At 53.9% G+C, this 14,720-nt stretch overlaps 8 protein-coding genes across 8 annotated transcripts in view; 3 read left to right on the plus strand and 5 right to left on the minus strand.

Moving 5' to 3' along the window:
* The window catches only part of SAICODRAFT_73439 (uncharacterized protein), a gene marked incomplete at both ends in the record, with an annotated part of 2,902 nt that extends 1,257 nt beyond the window's left edge, over positions 1-1,645 (minus strand). The window contains one exon of the mRNA XM_019170860.1: positions 63-1,645. Coding sequence (XP_019021507.1) covers positions 63-1,645 — 1,583 coding nt within the window. The remainder of the gene's footprint in view (positions 1-62) is intronic.
* A 99-nt stretch (positions 1,646-1,744) lies between these two features.
* Positions 1,745-2,581, minus strand: SAICODRAFT_31938 (uncharacterized protein). The gene has a single exon (XM_019168059.1). It carries the CDS (start codon positions 2,233-2,235, stop codon positions 1,933-1,935), a length of 303 nt encoding a protein of 100 aa, XP_019021508.1. The 5' UTR covers positions 2,236-2,581; the 3' UTR covers positions 1,745-1,932.
* Positions 2,582-2,701: 120 nt separating this feature from the next.
* On the minus strand, positions 2,702-3,510 carry SAICODRAFT_31939 (uncharacterized protein). The gene has a single exon (XM_019168060.1). It carries the CDS (start codon positions 3,440-3,442, stop codon positions 3,089-3,091), a length of 354 nt encoding a protein of 117 aa, XP_019021509.1. The 5' UTR covers positions 3,443-3,510; the 3' UTR covers positions 2,702-3,088.
* SAICODRAFT_31941 (uncharacterized protein) lies at positions 3,470-4,188 on the minus strand. The gene has a single exon (XM_019168061.1). The coding sequence runs from the start codon at positions 4,035-4,037 to the stop codon at positions 3,582-3,584; it is 456 nt and encodes a 151-aa protein (XP_019021510.1). The 5' UTR covers positions 4,038-4,188; the 3' UTR covers positions 3,470-3,581.
* A 322-nt stretch (positions 4,189-4,510) lies between these two features.
* SAICODRAFT_31943 (uncharacterized protein) lies at positions 4,511-4,721 on the plus strand (the record flags this gene model as incomplete). Its single annotated transcript, XM_019168062.1, has 1 exon — positions 4,511-4,721. A coding segment is annotated over one exon (211 nt), but the record flags the coding sequence as incomplete, so codon positions are not given.
* A 1,104-nt stretch (positions 4,722-5,825) lies between these two features.
* Positions 5,826-7,782, plus strand: SAICODRAFT_21638 (puf family RNA-binding protein; the record flags this gene model as incomplete). Its single annotated transcript, XM_019166447.1, has 1 exon — positions 5,826-7,782. The coding sequence occupies exon 1, from the start codon at positions 5,887-5,889 to the stop codon at positions 7,780-7,782; it is 1,896 nt and encodes a 631-aa protein (XP_019021512.1). The 5' UTR covers positions 5,826-5,886.
* A 2,267-nt stretch (positions 7,783-10,049) lies between these two features.
* SAICODRAFT_38865 (uncharacterized protein) lies at positions 10,050-10,475 on the minus strand (the record flags this gene model as incomplete). Its single annotated transcript, XM_019168603.1, has 1 exon — positions 10,050-10,475. A coding segment is annotated over one exon (426 nt), but the record flags the coding sequence as incomplete, so codon positions are not given.
* A 2,962-nt stretch (positions 10,476-13,437) lies between these two features.
* Positions 13,438-14,659, plus strand: SAICODRAFT_21641 (uncharacterized protein). The gene is made up of 2 exons (XM_019166448.1): positions 13,438-13,807; positions 13,887-14,659. The coding sequence occupies exons 1-2, from the start codon at positions 13,516-13,518 to the stop codon at positions 14,513-14,515; spliced, it is 921 nt and encodes a 306-aa protein (XP_019021514.1). The 5' UTR covers positions 13,438-13,515; the 3' UTR covers positions 14,516-14,659.
* Positions 14,660-14,720: the final 61 nt, after the last annotated feature.

A 14,720-nucleotide genomic window follows, 5' to 3' on the forward strand; every position in this document is an offset into this window, starting at 1 on the left:
TCGCAGATCCCGGGACGGAAGTGGGAGCAGCGGTGCCGTTACCAAGAGCGGAGGTAGCGGACGCAATGACGGAGCTGATAGAAGAAAGGATACCAGTACCGTTGTTCGCAGATCCCGGGACGGAAGTGGGAGCAGCGGTGCCGTTACCAAGAGCAGAAGTAATAGACTCGATGGGACCACCGGGGTTAATGGTAGTGCCGTTGATGTTGGTAACTCCGGTAGAGGTAGGGAGTGCACCAGCACCAGTAGCAGGAGTAGAAGAAGCAGTTCCGTTGTTGGGGAACGCAGAGGTGGAGGTGACACCAGTAGAGGAAGCACCAACACCGGAAGCGGTGGTAGAGGAGACAGCGGAAGAGGTGGTAGTCTCAGCAGTAGGGGGAACAGTAGTCAAAGTAACCACGAAACATCCCGTAGCAAGACGGCGTCCACGTCCGAAATGCCTCAAGGAGAACCTGGAAGCCCTAGACGCGGGACAGGCAGCCAAAACCTGGGTCTCGCCGTTGATAGCGAAGTTGAGAATCGTACCAATCAACCTCCAGAAACCAGCGATCAACCCAGACTGACGTTTAGCCAAGAGGTTAAGGGAGCGACGAGCGAGCGCGGTGGTAGTAGTGAAAGCAGAGTTGTCGTCATTGGTTGTCGCGACGGTCTCGCCGGTAGAGAAGATCGTCAAAGCACCCGTATTGGCGTTGAGTCCAAACACAGTAGGAGCGGTGTTGTTCTCGAAAACCAAGGTACCATCTTCGGCGAGGATCAAGGTACCGGCGTTGTCGGCATACAACGTCAACGGAGTTGCGGACGCAGCAGCGGAGGTAGTGACGGTCTCAGTGGTAATAGCGGAGACAGTCGACGTCGCAGTCGAAGTCACCGTGCTGGTGACAGTAGCGGTGGTCTCGTAGGTAATGAACGTAGGGGCGATCGTAACATCGATGGTAATATCGTTGTTAATGATGATCGTCGTGGGAGCAGGCACGTACGAGGTCACAGTGGTGGGAGCGACATACTCCGTAGTCCACGTCGTGGGGACCGGAGCCCAAGTCTCAGTCCAGACAGCGACGGAGGGGAAGGCGCCGACGATGACAGTCTTGTAGACAGTCACGGTGACGGGACCAGTCGGGGCGGCGGCCCAGGGGTAGACGTACTGGGTGGGGCAGGGGTACTCCTGGGTCAGGGTTGTAGGAGCAGTGACAGTGACGGGCTCACCAACGACATCGTAGGTACCAGCGGCGGGGAGGGTGATAGTGATGGTCGTAGTCTCGACACCACCGTAAGACGTAACCGGCTCGCCCTCAGAGTAGCGGGAAGCCTCGACGAGGACAGTGGGGTAGATGGTGGTAGTAGTCAAAGTCTGCTCACCACCGATAACGTAGGTCTCGGTGAGTGTGGTCAAGGACTGGTATGTGGTGGTCAAGCCCGTCTGAGCGGGAGCGACGGCACCACCGTTGGGAGCGGAGACGTTGGCGTAGGGAGCAGCGGGAAGGGTGGTAGCATTGTTGAGGGTACCGTTGGTGATGGTACCGTTGCTGAGAATAGTGCCGTTGGCAGCGACGACAGTACCATTTGCGTAGACGGTAGCGTTGAAGGGAGCAGCGCTGACGGAGGCTCCGAAGAGACCAGCCGCGAGAGCGAGAGCAGCAGCGAGCATTATCGTTCTTTTAATCCGAGTTGACGAGTCGAAAGATCAAATATCTATAGCGATTGAGTGAGTAGTGTACGAGCGTATTGGTGATCGAAGGGTGTAGACGGGTAAGCGAAGGCGAGGGTATCAAATGTTCCTCTACCTTAAGGCTCTGAATGGAAGCCAGAAGGTATACTGCTGAGGAGAACCCAAAATAATCCGGGGGATAACAGCCAATCTTATAGAGCCGGGGCCACCACCCATGGCTTTTCATTTGATCGCAACAACCCACCGGGTAATTCAGCTAACAGAAGTCATGGACGTATGAGGCTTGACGAATCCCTCCTCGGACAGCACGATGCATTATCCGGTTCTGGCCTTGATGCTGAACCTTGATATTGATCGAGCAAGGAAGGGGAGGGAGTAACTTGATCAGTCGGGTCCACTGAAATGCACAGACCACCATGGCAGCGCATGTGGAAGTGATATTCAGCCGCTGCGGTCGATCCGGTGCCTATCTCGGGTTGGCGCGATTGGCGTGCAGCGCTGCTTGGTCTGTGCGCGCGATTTGCCTGTTGACCCCAGAGCGTTAAAAATAGAAGCTGCTCCGAGGGCATGAATGCCAATCGCGTGAGATTGACTTTACCGAGCTTCACCGTGTCAGCACTCGGTGCAGACTTTTCTCGTTCTCCGGTCAAATCATCAGACTCTTGTGCTCGGACCGCTGCGCACGGGCCCCGAGCCTGAATCGCACCTCCGAACGCACAGACCTCGACCTCGACCTCCCTGAGCACATATCCGATCCAAACACCACATCTAATCTCATTCCTTCATGCACTATCGATATGTCCTCCGTAGTCCCTTCCCGTAGTTCCCACAAGCGTTCGGTTCGCGCGCAAATCGGAAATCGGACAACGGCCGCGGGCCCAGCCCCCATCGATATCGGGGTGCACCGTCCACAACGGTGGTAACCACAGGCGTGAGATGGAGCGATTGGCTGCCGCCGGCGTCGCGATTGAGGAGATTACCTGTAATGCTTCCAGAACCTTGGTCAATTGCGAATTTGCCACATTGCGGTCGTGGTGATGGGTTATGGGGGCAGTACTGTCGACGTCGGCCGGACTTCTTGCTGGCCGCAGTCGTGCGTAGTCCGAGCCTAACGCAAACAAGCTCAACCCTCAACTTTTCGGATATGAGTGATTTACCTATACCACGCACACATGTGCAGCAACCTCCACGCGCACACGCACACCCAGAGCCATGCCGCCCGGATCGGGGTAAAACAACGGTCAATCAATTGATAACACGATCATCTAGACATGATCCGGACGGGGTTTTGACATAGAGGTGATCGAGAAGGTCTTGAGGCTCATCCCGACATGAACGCAAGAAGCGCTAACACAAAGCTTGCCCCAGCACCGGTAATCAGGGAAAGCGAAAGGAAGATGTGCACATCATCATGTCAGCGGCTTAAGGTTGTTGATATTCATGCACGAGAAGATTGCGGGTCTTGGCGCATGAAGGGACCATGCGCGAAAGGCGATTAGCGAAATCGATGTAGTACGCAGCAGAGAGCAAAGGAGAGGGCAGGATGGAAGTGTCCGAGGGTGGTGGGATTGATTTGTAAGCATGGTGTGAGTTCAATTGACGTGGGTTCCGAGCCCTTGGTCCGTGCGAGAGGTTGATGATGGGGTTTGCGATTGATCCCGAGGCTGCCACCGAGGCAAATGTAATGAGAACCGCGGAGGTAAAGGTCAAGCCCGAGCATCGGTCGAGGTCGAGGTCGGCTGCGTTTCGATCGATTCGTCCATTTCCACAACTCATATCTTCGCTCCTTTTGTGTACAAGTAATCCACGCAAGCCACTCAACTCAATCGCAATCTCCACACCCAGTACCCGCATACACGTCCGCATACACCCCCAAACCCCTGCTCACACCATAACTCTCCCAACATGACGTCTATCAAGCATTAACAACCTTCATCGCACCCTCCTCCCCAAACTCCTTCACCCAGCCCTTGACCCCCCCACTCAACACAAAACTCTCACACTTCACCTCCTCCCCTCCCTCCCTCTCCTTCACCTCCTCCACCGCATCCCCAAACCACCCCGCAACCCTTGGCCCCCGTCCATTACTCGACCCACAATAGAACGCAACAACAGGAACCTCCTTGAACGCCTTAACCCACGTAAGGCGCGTTGGGTAGAATGATTGCGCGGGGATGTTGATGGAGGTTGGGACGGCGTGGTCGAGGTAGTCGGTGCGGCGAACGTCGACGAGGAGGTAGTCGCGCCCCGGGACCTTTGTGGGGTCGTCGAGGTAGGTGGACTTGAAGTCGGCGGCGGAGATTGGGGTTGGGGTGCACTTGGGGGCAGGGAAGCTCTCGTGCCACGGCTTCTGGGACTGTTCGGTGGACATCGTGCGTCTGTGTAGAAAAGTAGACCTCAAATGCGATTGAGGACGTAGAGCGGTCCTGAGTGTGGGGAGTATTGTGGTAACGTTGATTGCTGGTGTCGATCGCGATGTAACGTAGATCTTATACGTGTCCCGAATTCGTGTGAGGCATTTGTGCGACGCAGGGATATCGATAAGGCAGGTGTGTCGACGTGCTTCGATGCACGCTCCTGCACCTCCCACAGCACAGCACAGCACCGCGCATGTGTCTGGGCAAGACTCATACACGTACAAAAGTCGCCACCATCGCGTCTCCCGAAGAAACCCCCCCGCGAACCCACCGCCTCCCATCCCCTTCAACAGCAACCAAAAAGTTATCGTGAACCATACTCATGGCCGAAGAAGCACCTTCAGCATATCCCACCGGCTTGGCTCCCATGGAAACCTTCGAAGAAGAAGAGGACACGGCCGGCCCCACCCCCCTCTCCAGGCTGGAAGGCAACGGCATATCCGCCAGTGACATCAAGAAGATCATCGAAGGAGGCTACAACACCGTCGAATCAGTCGCCTACACCCCCAAACGCACCCTCCTCGCCATCAAAGGTATCTCCGAAGCCAAAGCCGACAAAATCCTCGCGGAGGCGTCAAAAATGGTTCCCATGGGTTTCACAACCGCGACAGAGTACCATCAGCGCCGGAGCGAGTTGATTACGATTACGACGGGGAGTAAGCAGTTGGATACGTTGTTGCAGGGTGGGATTGAGACGGGGAGTCTTACGGAGATATTTGGGGAGTTTAGGACGGGCAAGAGTCAGATTTGTCATACGCTTGCTGTGACATGTCAGCTGCCTATTGATATGGGTGGTGGTGAGGGAAAGTGTCTGTATATCGACACCGAAGGGACGTTCCGTCCCATCCGTCTCCTCGCGGTGGCGGAACGGTACGGACTTAACGGCGAGGAAGTCTTGGACAACGTTGCATATGCCCGCGCATACAACGCCGATCATCAGTTAACACTCCTCCAACAAGCCGCAACAATGATGTCCGAATCCCGCTTCTCCCTCCTCATCGTGGACTCCGCAACCTCCCTCTACCGCACCGATTTCTCCGGACGCGGTGAACTCTCCGCACGCCAAACCCACCTCGCAAAATTCCTCCGTCAACTCCAACGCCTCGCGGACGAATACGGGATCGCCGTCGTCATCACGAATCAAGTCGTTGCACAAGTCGATGGGATGGCGACGTTTAATCCTGATCCGAAGAAGCCGATTGGAGGGAATATTATTGCGCATGCGAGTACGACACGGTTGAGTTTGAGGAAGGGGAGGGGGGAGCAGAGGATTTGTAAGATTTATGATAGTCCGTGCTTACCGGAGAGTGAGGCCATTTTTGCGATTTTGAATGAGGGGATTGGAGATCCGAAGACGGATGTTGATGCTTGAGCTTAGGGGGTGTATGCTCACCTAGGGTGGGTAATGTCTTTGGTGATGCGATCTGTTTATTCGAAAAGGTATCAATTGCTGCTATCTAAGGCATATACAGCGGGACTTTGGCGGCGTTTGGGATTTGAATGTTGTTTTCGTGCTTCGTGCTTCGTTGTGGGCTGTGTTCCGATCCGGCTTTTCGGGACAGGACATTTACTATACTCCTTACTTCTTATACTCTGCAATCTACTTCACAACTCTGCCTTCTTCCAATACATAAATCCTCTCTTCAACTCCGTCGTCTCTTATCCTTATCAGCCCCCTGCTCAAGTGTGGCACGGCTGAATTTCTTTCGGTCCCTGGCAGGGCGTCCCATACAAAACCAGCTGCTGTCAATTCACCCGCGTCTGTTGACTTCATCAGTTCGATCCAGCATTCAATCCACACCAATGGCTCCGAACGTATCGAATAAGCGCAAGTTCACCCCGGTCAAGGCGGAGACGGGCCCCAGCAAGAAGTACGTGAAGGGCGACAAGGCAAAGGAGCCTGTTGAGTCCGAGGAGGAGGAAGAGGTTGAGGAGGAGGAGGATGAGGAGATGGGGGAGGCTGTTTCGGATGATGGCGCGGCGGGGTGGGTCGATGAGGATGCGGAGGATGTCGAGATGGAGGATGGCGAGAACGGAGAGCAAAAGCCGCCCAAGGACCCGAATGCGTCAAGGGAAGCGCACAAGGCACAGAAAGTATTGGCAGCAGAGCGTAAAGCCAACAAACCCCACGCCGACACCATGACCGCCGCCAAGAAGATCTGGGAGAAACTCCGTCTCAAGAAGTTGCCCGTTGAGGAGAGGAAGGCGTTGGTTGATGAGATGCTCGAGTTGACTAGGAGGAATGTTACGGAGATCATTTTCAAGCATGATGCGAGTAGATTCATTCAAACCTGTCTGAAATACGGAAGCCAGGAGCAGAGACAGGCTTTTGCGGCGGCGTTGAAGGGGAGGTATGTCGAGATGTCGAAATCTTCGTATGGAAAGTATACGGTAATTAAGTGTCTGCACTATGGCTCCGCTGCGACTCGTGCGGGGATCTTCTCGGAGTTCTATGGAAATGTGAGAAAGTTGATTAGGCACAAGGAGGCGGCCTATGTCCTCGAAGACGCATTCCGTGATTATGGAAACACTGCGCAGAAGAACGCCTTGTTGGAGGAGTTCTACGGACAGGAGTTTGCGGTTTTCAAGAGTGAGAAGAATGATGCAAAGACGTTGGCGGAGATCTTGAAGGCGAATCCGGAGAAGAAGGATTTGATTTTGAGAAATTTGGCGGAGTCGATTGTTGGGTCGTTGAAGAAGGGATCGATTGGTTTCACGATTATTCACAGAGCTTTGCATGATTATATGAACAACTGCAATGATGCGCAGTTTGCGGATATGTTGGATAACATCAAGGAGAACATTGCGGAGGTTGTGCACACCAAGGACGGTTCTGACCTCGCGATGCTGTGTTTCGCCAAGGGAACCCCTAAAGACAGGAAAGTTCTTGTTCGTGCCTTGAAGCCTTACGCGCACAAGTTGGCGATGGACGAGTACGGTTGCTTGGTATTCTGCGCCATCTTCGAGACTGTCGACGATACCGTCTTGGTGAACAAGTCCTTGTTGAGCGAGTTGAAGCCTCACCTTCAGGAAATGATGATGCACAAGTACGGCCGTCGTGTCTTGCTCTACATCCTCTGCGGCTGCGACCCTCGCTACTTCTTCAAGGAGTCGACAAAGATGTTGGACGCCGTCAAGGAAATCCGTCAAACTACCTCGAAGAAGGATCCCGAAGTCCGTCGTCAGGAGCTTCTGAGTTTCATTTCGGAGCCGTTGTTGGAATTGATTGCGTCTAAGCCCACGAAGCTTGTCGAGGAGAGTTTGAGTTCGCAGGTTGTTACGGAGACGTTGTTGTTTGCGAACGGTGATAAGGGCGCAGCGTTGGATGCCATCCTCAACATCGCCAGGGAGTCACCGGTTGTGGATGTCATGCACCCCGTTAACTTCAACTACGCTTCCCGTGTGTACAAGACCCTCGTTTCGGGTGGACACTGGGATCCTAAGGAGAACAAGATCCATAAGGTTGAGCCTAGGCTTGAGTTTGAGTCTATGATGTTGCCGGTTGTCGAGAAGCACCTCGCTGACTGGGCTTCTTCGAATGGATCTTATGTCGTTATTGCGTTGTTGGAGACGTTGGAGGGGGAGGAGAGGGAGAGGTTGGTGAGGAAGTTGAGGTCTCACAAGGCGGCGATTCAGGCTGCGTCGAAGAAGGATAAGGTTAGTGGTGGTGTTAAGAAGATTCTGGAGGTTATTGCTTAAGATGAAAATGGGTGAGAGTGTGTGAGGGAACGAATTACCACATGGATAGGAGCATTACTATAGCATCCACAATCATCTGAATTACAAGATTATATACCCTAGCAAAATCCGAATGGCCATAAAACGAAAGACCGACCGCACACTAAGCAAAAAACCATCCTGTCAAAATGAGCGTATGGGGTATTAGATGAATGACAGTCAAAAAGGCAAAACGTCAACGTATCTCCCCTTCATCACTCCATTACTCACGACGACTTCCTCAATGAGCTCAAAACAGTACCGACATTCGTCATGCCTTCCAGTATACTCCTCCTCAAGCTCTGACGCTTCTTGCCGAGATACTTCCCAGACTCCACATCTCGCTGCACGAATTCAGACCACTTCTCCTCGCGCTGCTCGTCTGAAGGGTTCGGAGTCAAGATAACAGAAGGTACATCGGTAACCACCACCTCAGGATTCGGCTCGTGAAACGGCAAAGACTGAATAGCAGCCATGCCGTTAACGGTAGACGTAGGACCGGGCGCGGTGGCGGGGGGAACGGGCATCGGGGCAGTGGGAGTCGTAGGGGTCGTGGGAATTTGTAGCGTAGAACGGCGAGGCCTGAGTACTCCTGTCTCTGCAACATTGGGGTCTTTATTCTTGAGGGTGGTGGTGGAATAATTCGGGTTGAGCGTGAGACCTTTGGGTGCGGGAAGCTCATGTTCGGGTTCGGCGAGCACGACGGCAGAATCGTAGACCTGACTCATTGGACGGTTGACTTGAGAGTTCTGGCCAGAGGACGTGGGCTTGATGGAAGAAGAGCTGGCGCCGCCGGCGGATACCGAGGGACGAGAGGGGAGGTGGAAACTGGAGATTGCAGGTGAGCTCAAAGGCGAGAATTTAACCAAGGGTGGGAGGCGGGTGGAGCGTGGACTGTGCGGAATAGGACGAACGAATGAGCCGATGGAGCCGTTACTGTGACGGGGTTCGGCCAACGAAGAGCGTGGACTTTGATGGATCCCTGCCGTGATGCCGGCCTCGATTGCTCGGACGCCGAAGAGGTAGGAGGAGTCGGCTGTCCCTGGAGGCTTAGGACCAAGCTCAAGGTTGCCTAGAGCTTCGGCCACGGCAGAGGCGATAGCTTCCTTCTCTGCTTGCTCTCTAGCGGCCGCCTTGAGAGAGGGTCAGCATGTATTATTCAGTTCTCAGGGGCAACTGGACTCACCTTCTCATACTTCCTCAGATTTTGTCTATTCCTTATCACGCTGAACACCGAGACCAACAAAGTCGCACTTAAGACAACGGCAAACAACTGTAGACCACGTTCAGCTTCTTCAACATCTGACAAAATCAACAGAAGGCTACCAGAGCAATCTGCTGCCACGCTTGCCAACCGGTAATAATCGACATTGATGCCTTTCTAAAGCTGTAGCTCGGACGAAGCTTAAAGGAGAAGCCGGGCAGGAAATAAGAGTAAAAGAAAAGAGAATGTGTGAGCCTCAAGCTTGAGCTGATAGGCTGTGTAAAGGAGTGAATGCTGCTCTCGAGTAAGAAAGCGAGGGTGAGCGGTGAAGTGACAGTAAGTGGGCGAAGAAGAAGTATTTAAAGCACAAAAGAGAACATTGGCGTAGGCGAAGCTTATTCAGCGATATATTGCTAGGGCAGGCAGTGACGATCGAAGTTTGGGCATGATCATCGCGTAGCCTTCCATCGCGCTGTTGGCAGTGTCGCACGGTTCACTTTCGGCAGACGTTGAGCTACACGGACCATGGGTACGTTTCACCTAACCAGCTTTCGCACATGCAAGACTATTCGAGAACTCGATCAATAGTAATTAGTTTAGATCTTCGGTATTACTAGATTAAGCCAGCTGGAGCAGCACCGGCTGTTCGAATTGCCATTGTCCTGGTGATGTCCCATCCTTCATTTCTATCGAACGGCATTCAGCTCGAGCTCGCGCATCAAGCCCGGCTATCCTTGAAAACCTCCAAAGCCAGAAACGTCTCCATCTTCGTCAATGCATCCTTGTACTCCTTCCGGATCTCATCCAGACTAAGAACCACCCTGATCATGCCCTCCATACTCCTCCCAATCTTAATCTTCTTCTCAGTTTGCTCGTCACCACCTTTAACCCTATGCGTAAATATCCATGCATTATCAGGATCCACACAGCTCAACGCCGTAATGACGGACAAGTAAGCTTCCGTAATCTCGAGGTACTCAGCTCCTCGCCATGCCGCAACGTTCCTAAGCTGCTGTGCACATTCGTACATCGCGCTCGCAGCACCGCGGAAGTTGGAGTGACTTACACGCCAAGAGTACAGAATCTTGTGGTATTGCGGTTGTGCGCGGACATCAACCATGTTCTTCGCCTTCTGGGCAAGGATCGCGTCAACCTCATCTAACAAACCAAAGAATGGGTACGAACACATCCGTTCCGCCATGTTCTGTTCACACATGCTCGGGATAAGCTCCTTCAAGGCATCTCTCTGTCTAGGTGCGCTTGATACGCGGGTCATGGCCGTGTAAGCCTCATCCCACATTCCGCCTGCAATGGCAGCCTTGAGCATCCTCTGCACAATTTCCTGTTCAAGGATCTCATCCGGCACCGGCAGGATTGTCAATCCAATCAAGGCCTTCTGACATGACTGTACCACCGCATCATGTTGCAACTTGTTCTCAAACAACGTCGCGACGTGCGCGTAGTAATACGGCATTCCGTTCCCAAAAGCATTATCACCCTCCACCAACAAATCCCCAACAATTCCCTCCTCCAAAAGATCAACGCTCCCTTCTTCAGAAGACTGAGCAACACCAACCGCACCCTTCGTGAACAGCCTCTCCGCCTCATCATACTTCTCCGCCTCGAGCAATACGCGACCACATACGTACACACCCCACGCACTCTGCGGCAACCACCTCTGAAACCCAACAGCTTCCTCCACATGACCAGCAGTAACGAGCGCACTCGCAACCCGGATCGCGAACCTGTCAACATCCGCCACGGCCTTCAATTCACCTAATACCTTTTCAAACGCACCCGAGATATTCAAAACCTCAAGATCGACGTTGACAGCGCTGACCTTCTTCACCACCTCCAAGACAGTCTCATCGGCCTTGCCCTCACCGGTGAACGTATCAATCGCCTGCTTGAGGATACTATATCCCTTCCACAACCCCAACGCACGATCATAAATAGCGTCCACCCCATCAAAGTAATCCACCTCCTCTTCATTACAAGCCGAAAACACCGCCAGCAATAACACATCCAACAACACCTCCCACCGTGCCCTTACCATCTCATTAACCCCACTCCTCAACAATGCCGCACCAACAATACTCAATTCACCCTGCGTCGCCGGGATTGGAAATTCTGTTCCGTGTAGTGCGTCGACGCAGAGCATGTCGAGGATTCGTGTTACGGCCTCATCCCCTTCCGAAACCGCATCCAGAATCTCGTGCACGGCATCCTTTGTCGCAACTCCCTCCCCACCACCGACCCCACGTTCCCAAACCCCCCACACCCGGTCCTCGACCGAGAAATTCGGTAACTGTGAAGCGTCTTCAGTGAGTACCACAACCGTATCATCCACCCCCTCCTCCGAAATCCCTTGTCGCAGCACCCTAGCGGCTCTCAGGAGTTCAGCGACATCAGTAACCCTCTTGCTCCCCGACCTCGCAACCTCAACAGCCGTCTCCAATGCACTTGCACGCCTCACCAACCCAACCCTCTCAGCCCTCACAACCCAGATATCTCCCTCCTCGCCCACACCAAGACTCAGACCTTCGGTCCCAGCTCTTTCAAACTCTGCGCAAACCCTCGCGAACCGTCCCCATTCGAGTGCGAGATCCATCCGGTATTTCTCGTAGACGAGCTGTCCCGTTACGGTATCGGTCTCCAACACACAATTCGTACCAACCAACTTCATCGCCTGACTCCTTAAACTCCGCACCGTGGACTCTCCTAGCGTCGACACACTACTAAACGTAGAAGCACCCGAGGAAGCGGAGTTAGGACGGAAGTTCTCGGCGTAGATCGTTAGGGCGAAGTGCATCGCCGGGATACTGAATCGTCCCGCCATGAAGATCTTGTTCGCCCACGACTCGGCGATATCGGCACTCGTTGACCCCTGTCCACCCTCGGTGGCGATTGAGCCGGCGCCTTCGAGTGGTTTCAAACTACTCTTGACGTCGCTGCCGACTGATTCCCATTTATTTTCGAAATCCGTACCACCCACAGCGCCGTGGGTTAGTGCGTTTGGTTCGATTGACATAGTCGCGGTTGGGTCGAGTACGAGACGTTGGATGGAGGACGAGGTGTTGGACTTCCAGAGGGCCCAGATGGCGGTACGGCCTTTGTCCTCGCGGGTCATTACCAGATCGGCGAGGAGCCACACAGCTCCCCCCTCAGGCGCCCGAGCCTTGATGTCGGGATGAAGTGGAGCGAGGTCGGTAGGTGATGATGAGGGCGCACCGAACATTGTGAACGTACTGTCGAGCGAGGAGCCGGATGCTGCGATGACGTAAAACGCATACGGTCCCTTCGTGGCGGGAACGAGAGTGTAAACCTGTCGTGAAGGTCGTAGCACTTGATCCGTCGGCGTCGTCGGTCTGGCGTTATTCAAGGCGATGGTATGGATGAGGTGTCCCCGATCAAGCGACCACACCTTGAGCTTCGCGTCAATCGAGACAGTAAGGAGGATGTTGTGCTTCTGCACGACCTTCATGGAGCAGACGAGGTTAGATGGTATCCGCCCTCGTCCACCAAATGGGAGGAGACCCTTGATCGCGCTGCTGATTCCCCAGTTGTCGGTGTAGATATTCTCGGTCCAGCCCTGGTTGACACGGTCAAGACGGAGTACGGAGCCGTTGTTGAGTGCGACGAGGACTGTACTTGCTGAGACTGATTGTAGGAAGAATGGCGCATGGAAGGTGAATGTTGGTGGGAAGTGTACATCGAACTCGCCAGTTGCGAGACGGAGGGTATAGATCAAGTTCGCGGCGGTGAGGATATGGAAGTATTTCGTATCAGGAGATGAGACGTCCAAAACCTCCGCCGGGAACTGTACGAGTGTGCTTCTGGTACTCTCACCCGATAGATCAAGGGGTGCGAGGAGGAGTGTAGTTTGTTGTTTTACGCGCCATAACACCCGTCTCCCACCCTTCGCCGTAAACACACCTGATCTCTGGCTCAGATAGTCATACGCGTATTTCTCCTTTGGGTTTTCCCTTGTTGTCGGCGGAGGGGTGACGGGGACTGTGTCTTCGGGGTATGGGGGTGGGCTGAGAGTGTATGAGGGCGCTGTTGCGAGGAGATGTGAGGCGTGGAAAGAAGTTTCTGTGTACATGCTTGACTGCAATTGCTGACTGGATGGGATCGAAGTCAGGGTATCTTGTGAGCAATTTGTGTCGTCAATGGACCTTGAAGGTCTTTTTGTTTGTATGACCGTAGAGACCCGCGATTGCGGTGAGGCACGCCGTACACCTTGTGACCAGAATTGATTACAAACATGGAATTGAACAATTAGACTCAAATTGATACTTAAAAGACGAATGGCCTCTTACCAGATGTTCGCTACTCTTTCCCTTCCAGCTGCACCCCACTACACCACTGCCGTCGAGGGCGCCGCCCCCGGCCCAGTGCACGGCTGCACCATATCCGCTCATTCCGATCCCCAGACAGCGAACAACACCTCCAGTCCTTCTCGCTCTCCTTCTCATTCTCAGTAACCCTAGCATTCAATACCATCCTCGATGCCGCCCTTCATCAAAAACCCCTTCAAGCGCTCCACCCATCCCGAACCAGCCGCGCCCGCCGTGGTGCGCGAAGCTGTAAATGCGCCAACAGCAGCTGCTGTTGACGAGGAACTACTGAGTCCGGTACCGACGGGAGTTGAGACGGCGAGTGGTCGGAGTTCCGTCGATGTCGCACGGATTGCGAGGGGAGAGAGGCTGGATAGGGAGTTATCCGATACCGCAATCGTTGGTGGAAAGGGGCCTGTACCGATAAGCGAGTCGAAGAAGGAGCAGGCGTTTAAACTAAACAGTACGTGCTCCCTCCCCTCCCGTCACGTCCTCGTCACCCTTCACAACGTTCGCGATACTAACATGGGGTGCGTGTGTAGCCTTCCAGAAAGACTCCGGGATATATCTACCCCCCTCACCCCCCGAAGCAACCCGAACAACCGGCTTCCTGTCCGCCCTCCGCCGCAAGAACCCCAGCACAACAACAACCTCCTCCCGCGACCGGAACGAGTCACCAACGAACCTCACACCCGCAGACGAGCAATTCGTCATCCCACGCGAGTCACTCGATGGTTATCGACGGTCATTTGATATTACGGCGAGTATGCCCGTTAACGTGGACAGGGATAGTGCGAGGGATGGGAGGAGGGGAAGTGGTATTCGGGCGAGTTTTGAGAGGTTTGGGGGTGGTACTGGACGTTTTTCCCTGGATTCTGCACGTTCAGCGACACCAGTAGCTACAGCACGTCAACCAAACGTCCCACCAACACTCGCCGAGCCAGTCTCCGCTTCGAACGAGCACACAGCACAAACCGTGGGAACAAAGAGCGACGAGTTCGAGGAGTTACCGTTGGACGACGAACCCGTGACACCAGCAAAGAAGAAGACGGGCTTGTTTGGTTTAGGAGGAAGGTTTGGGCGCGAGAGTCGGGGGAGGAGGGGTGATCATGAGGAAATGGAGGTTGAGTTGGGGCCGGCTACGACGCCCGCGAAGGAGGTGGAGCTTTAGAGGTAGGTGATGGAGTGATGGCTCGAGGGCGCATACATGAGCGACGTTCGACATTTGTATCGAGTTTCATGGATTTGTGGGGAGATTGGGATGGTTAGGGTAATGGAGTGGGATGGTCGGTGCTTGGTATGCTTATTATGGGGTTTTCTTTATTTGATGCAATTGACCGCCGTGTATCATTCTGTTCGTTGGTGCCATCTTTTCC

The sequence above is a fragment of the Saitoella complicata genome (genome assembly GCF_001661265.1).
Source record: "Saitoella complicata NRRL Y-17804 unplaced genomic scaffold SAICOscaffold_26, whole genome shotgun sequence".
Lineage (NCBI taxonomy): Eukaryota > Fungi > Ascomycota > Saitoellomycetes > Saitoellales > Saitoellaceae > Saitoella > Saitoella complicata.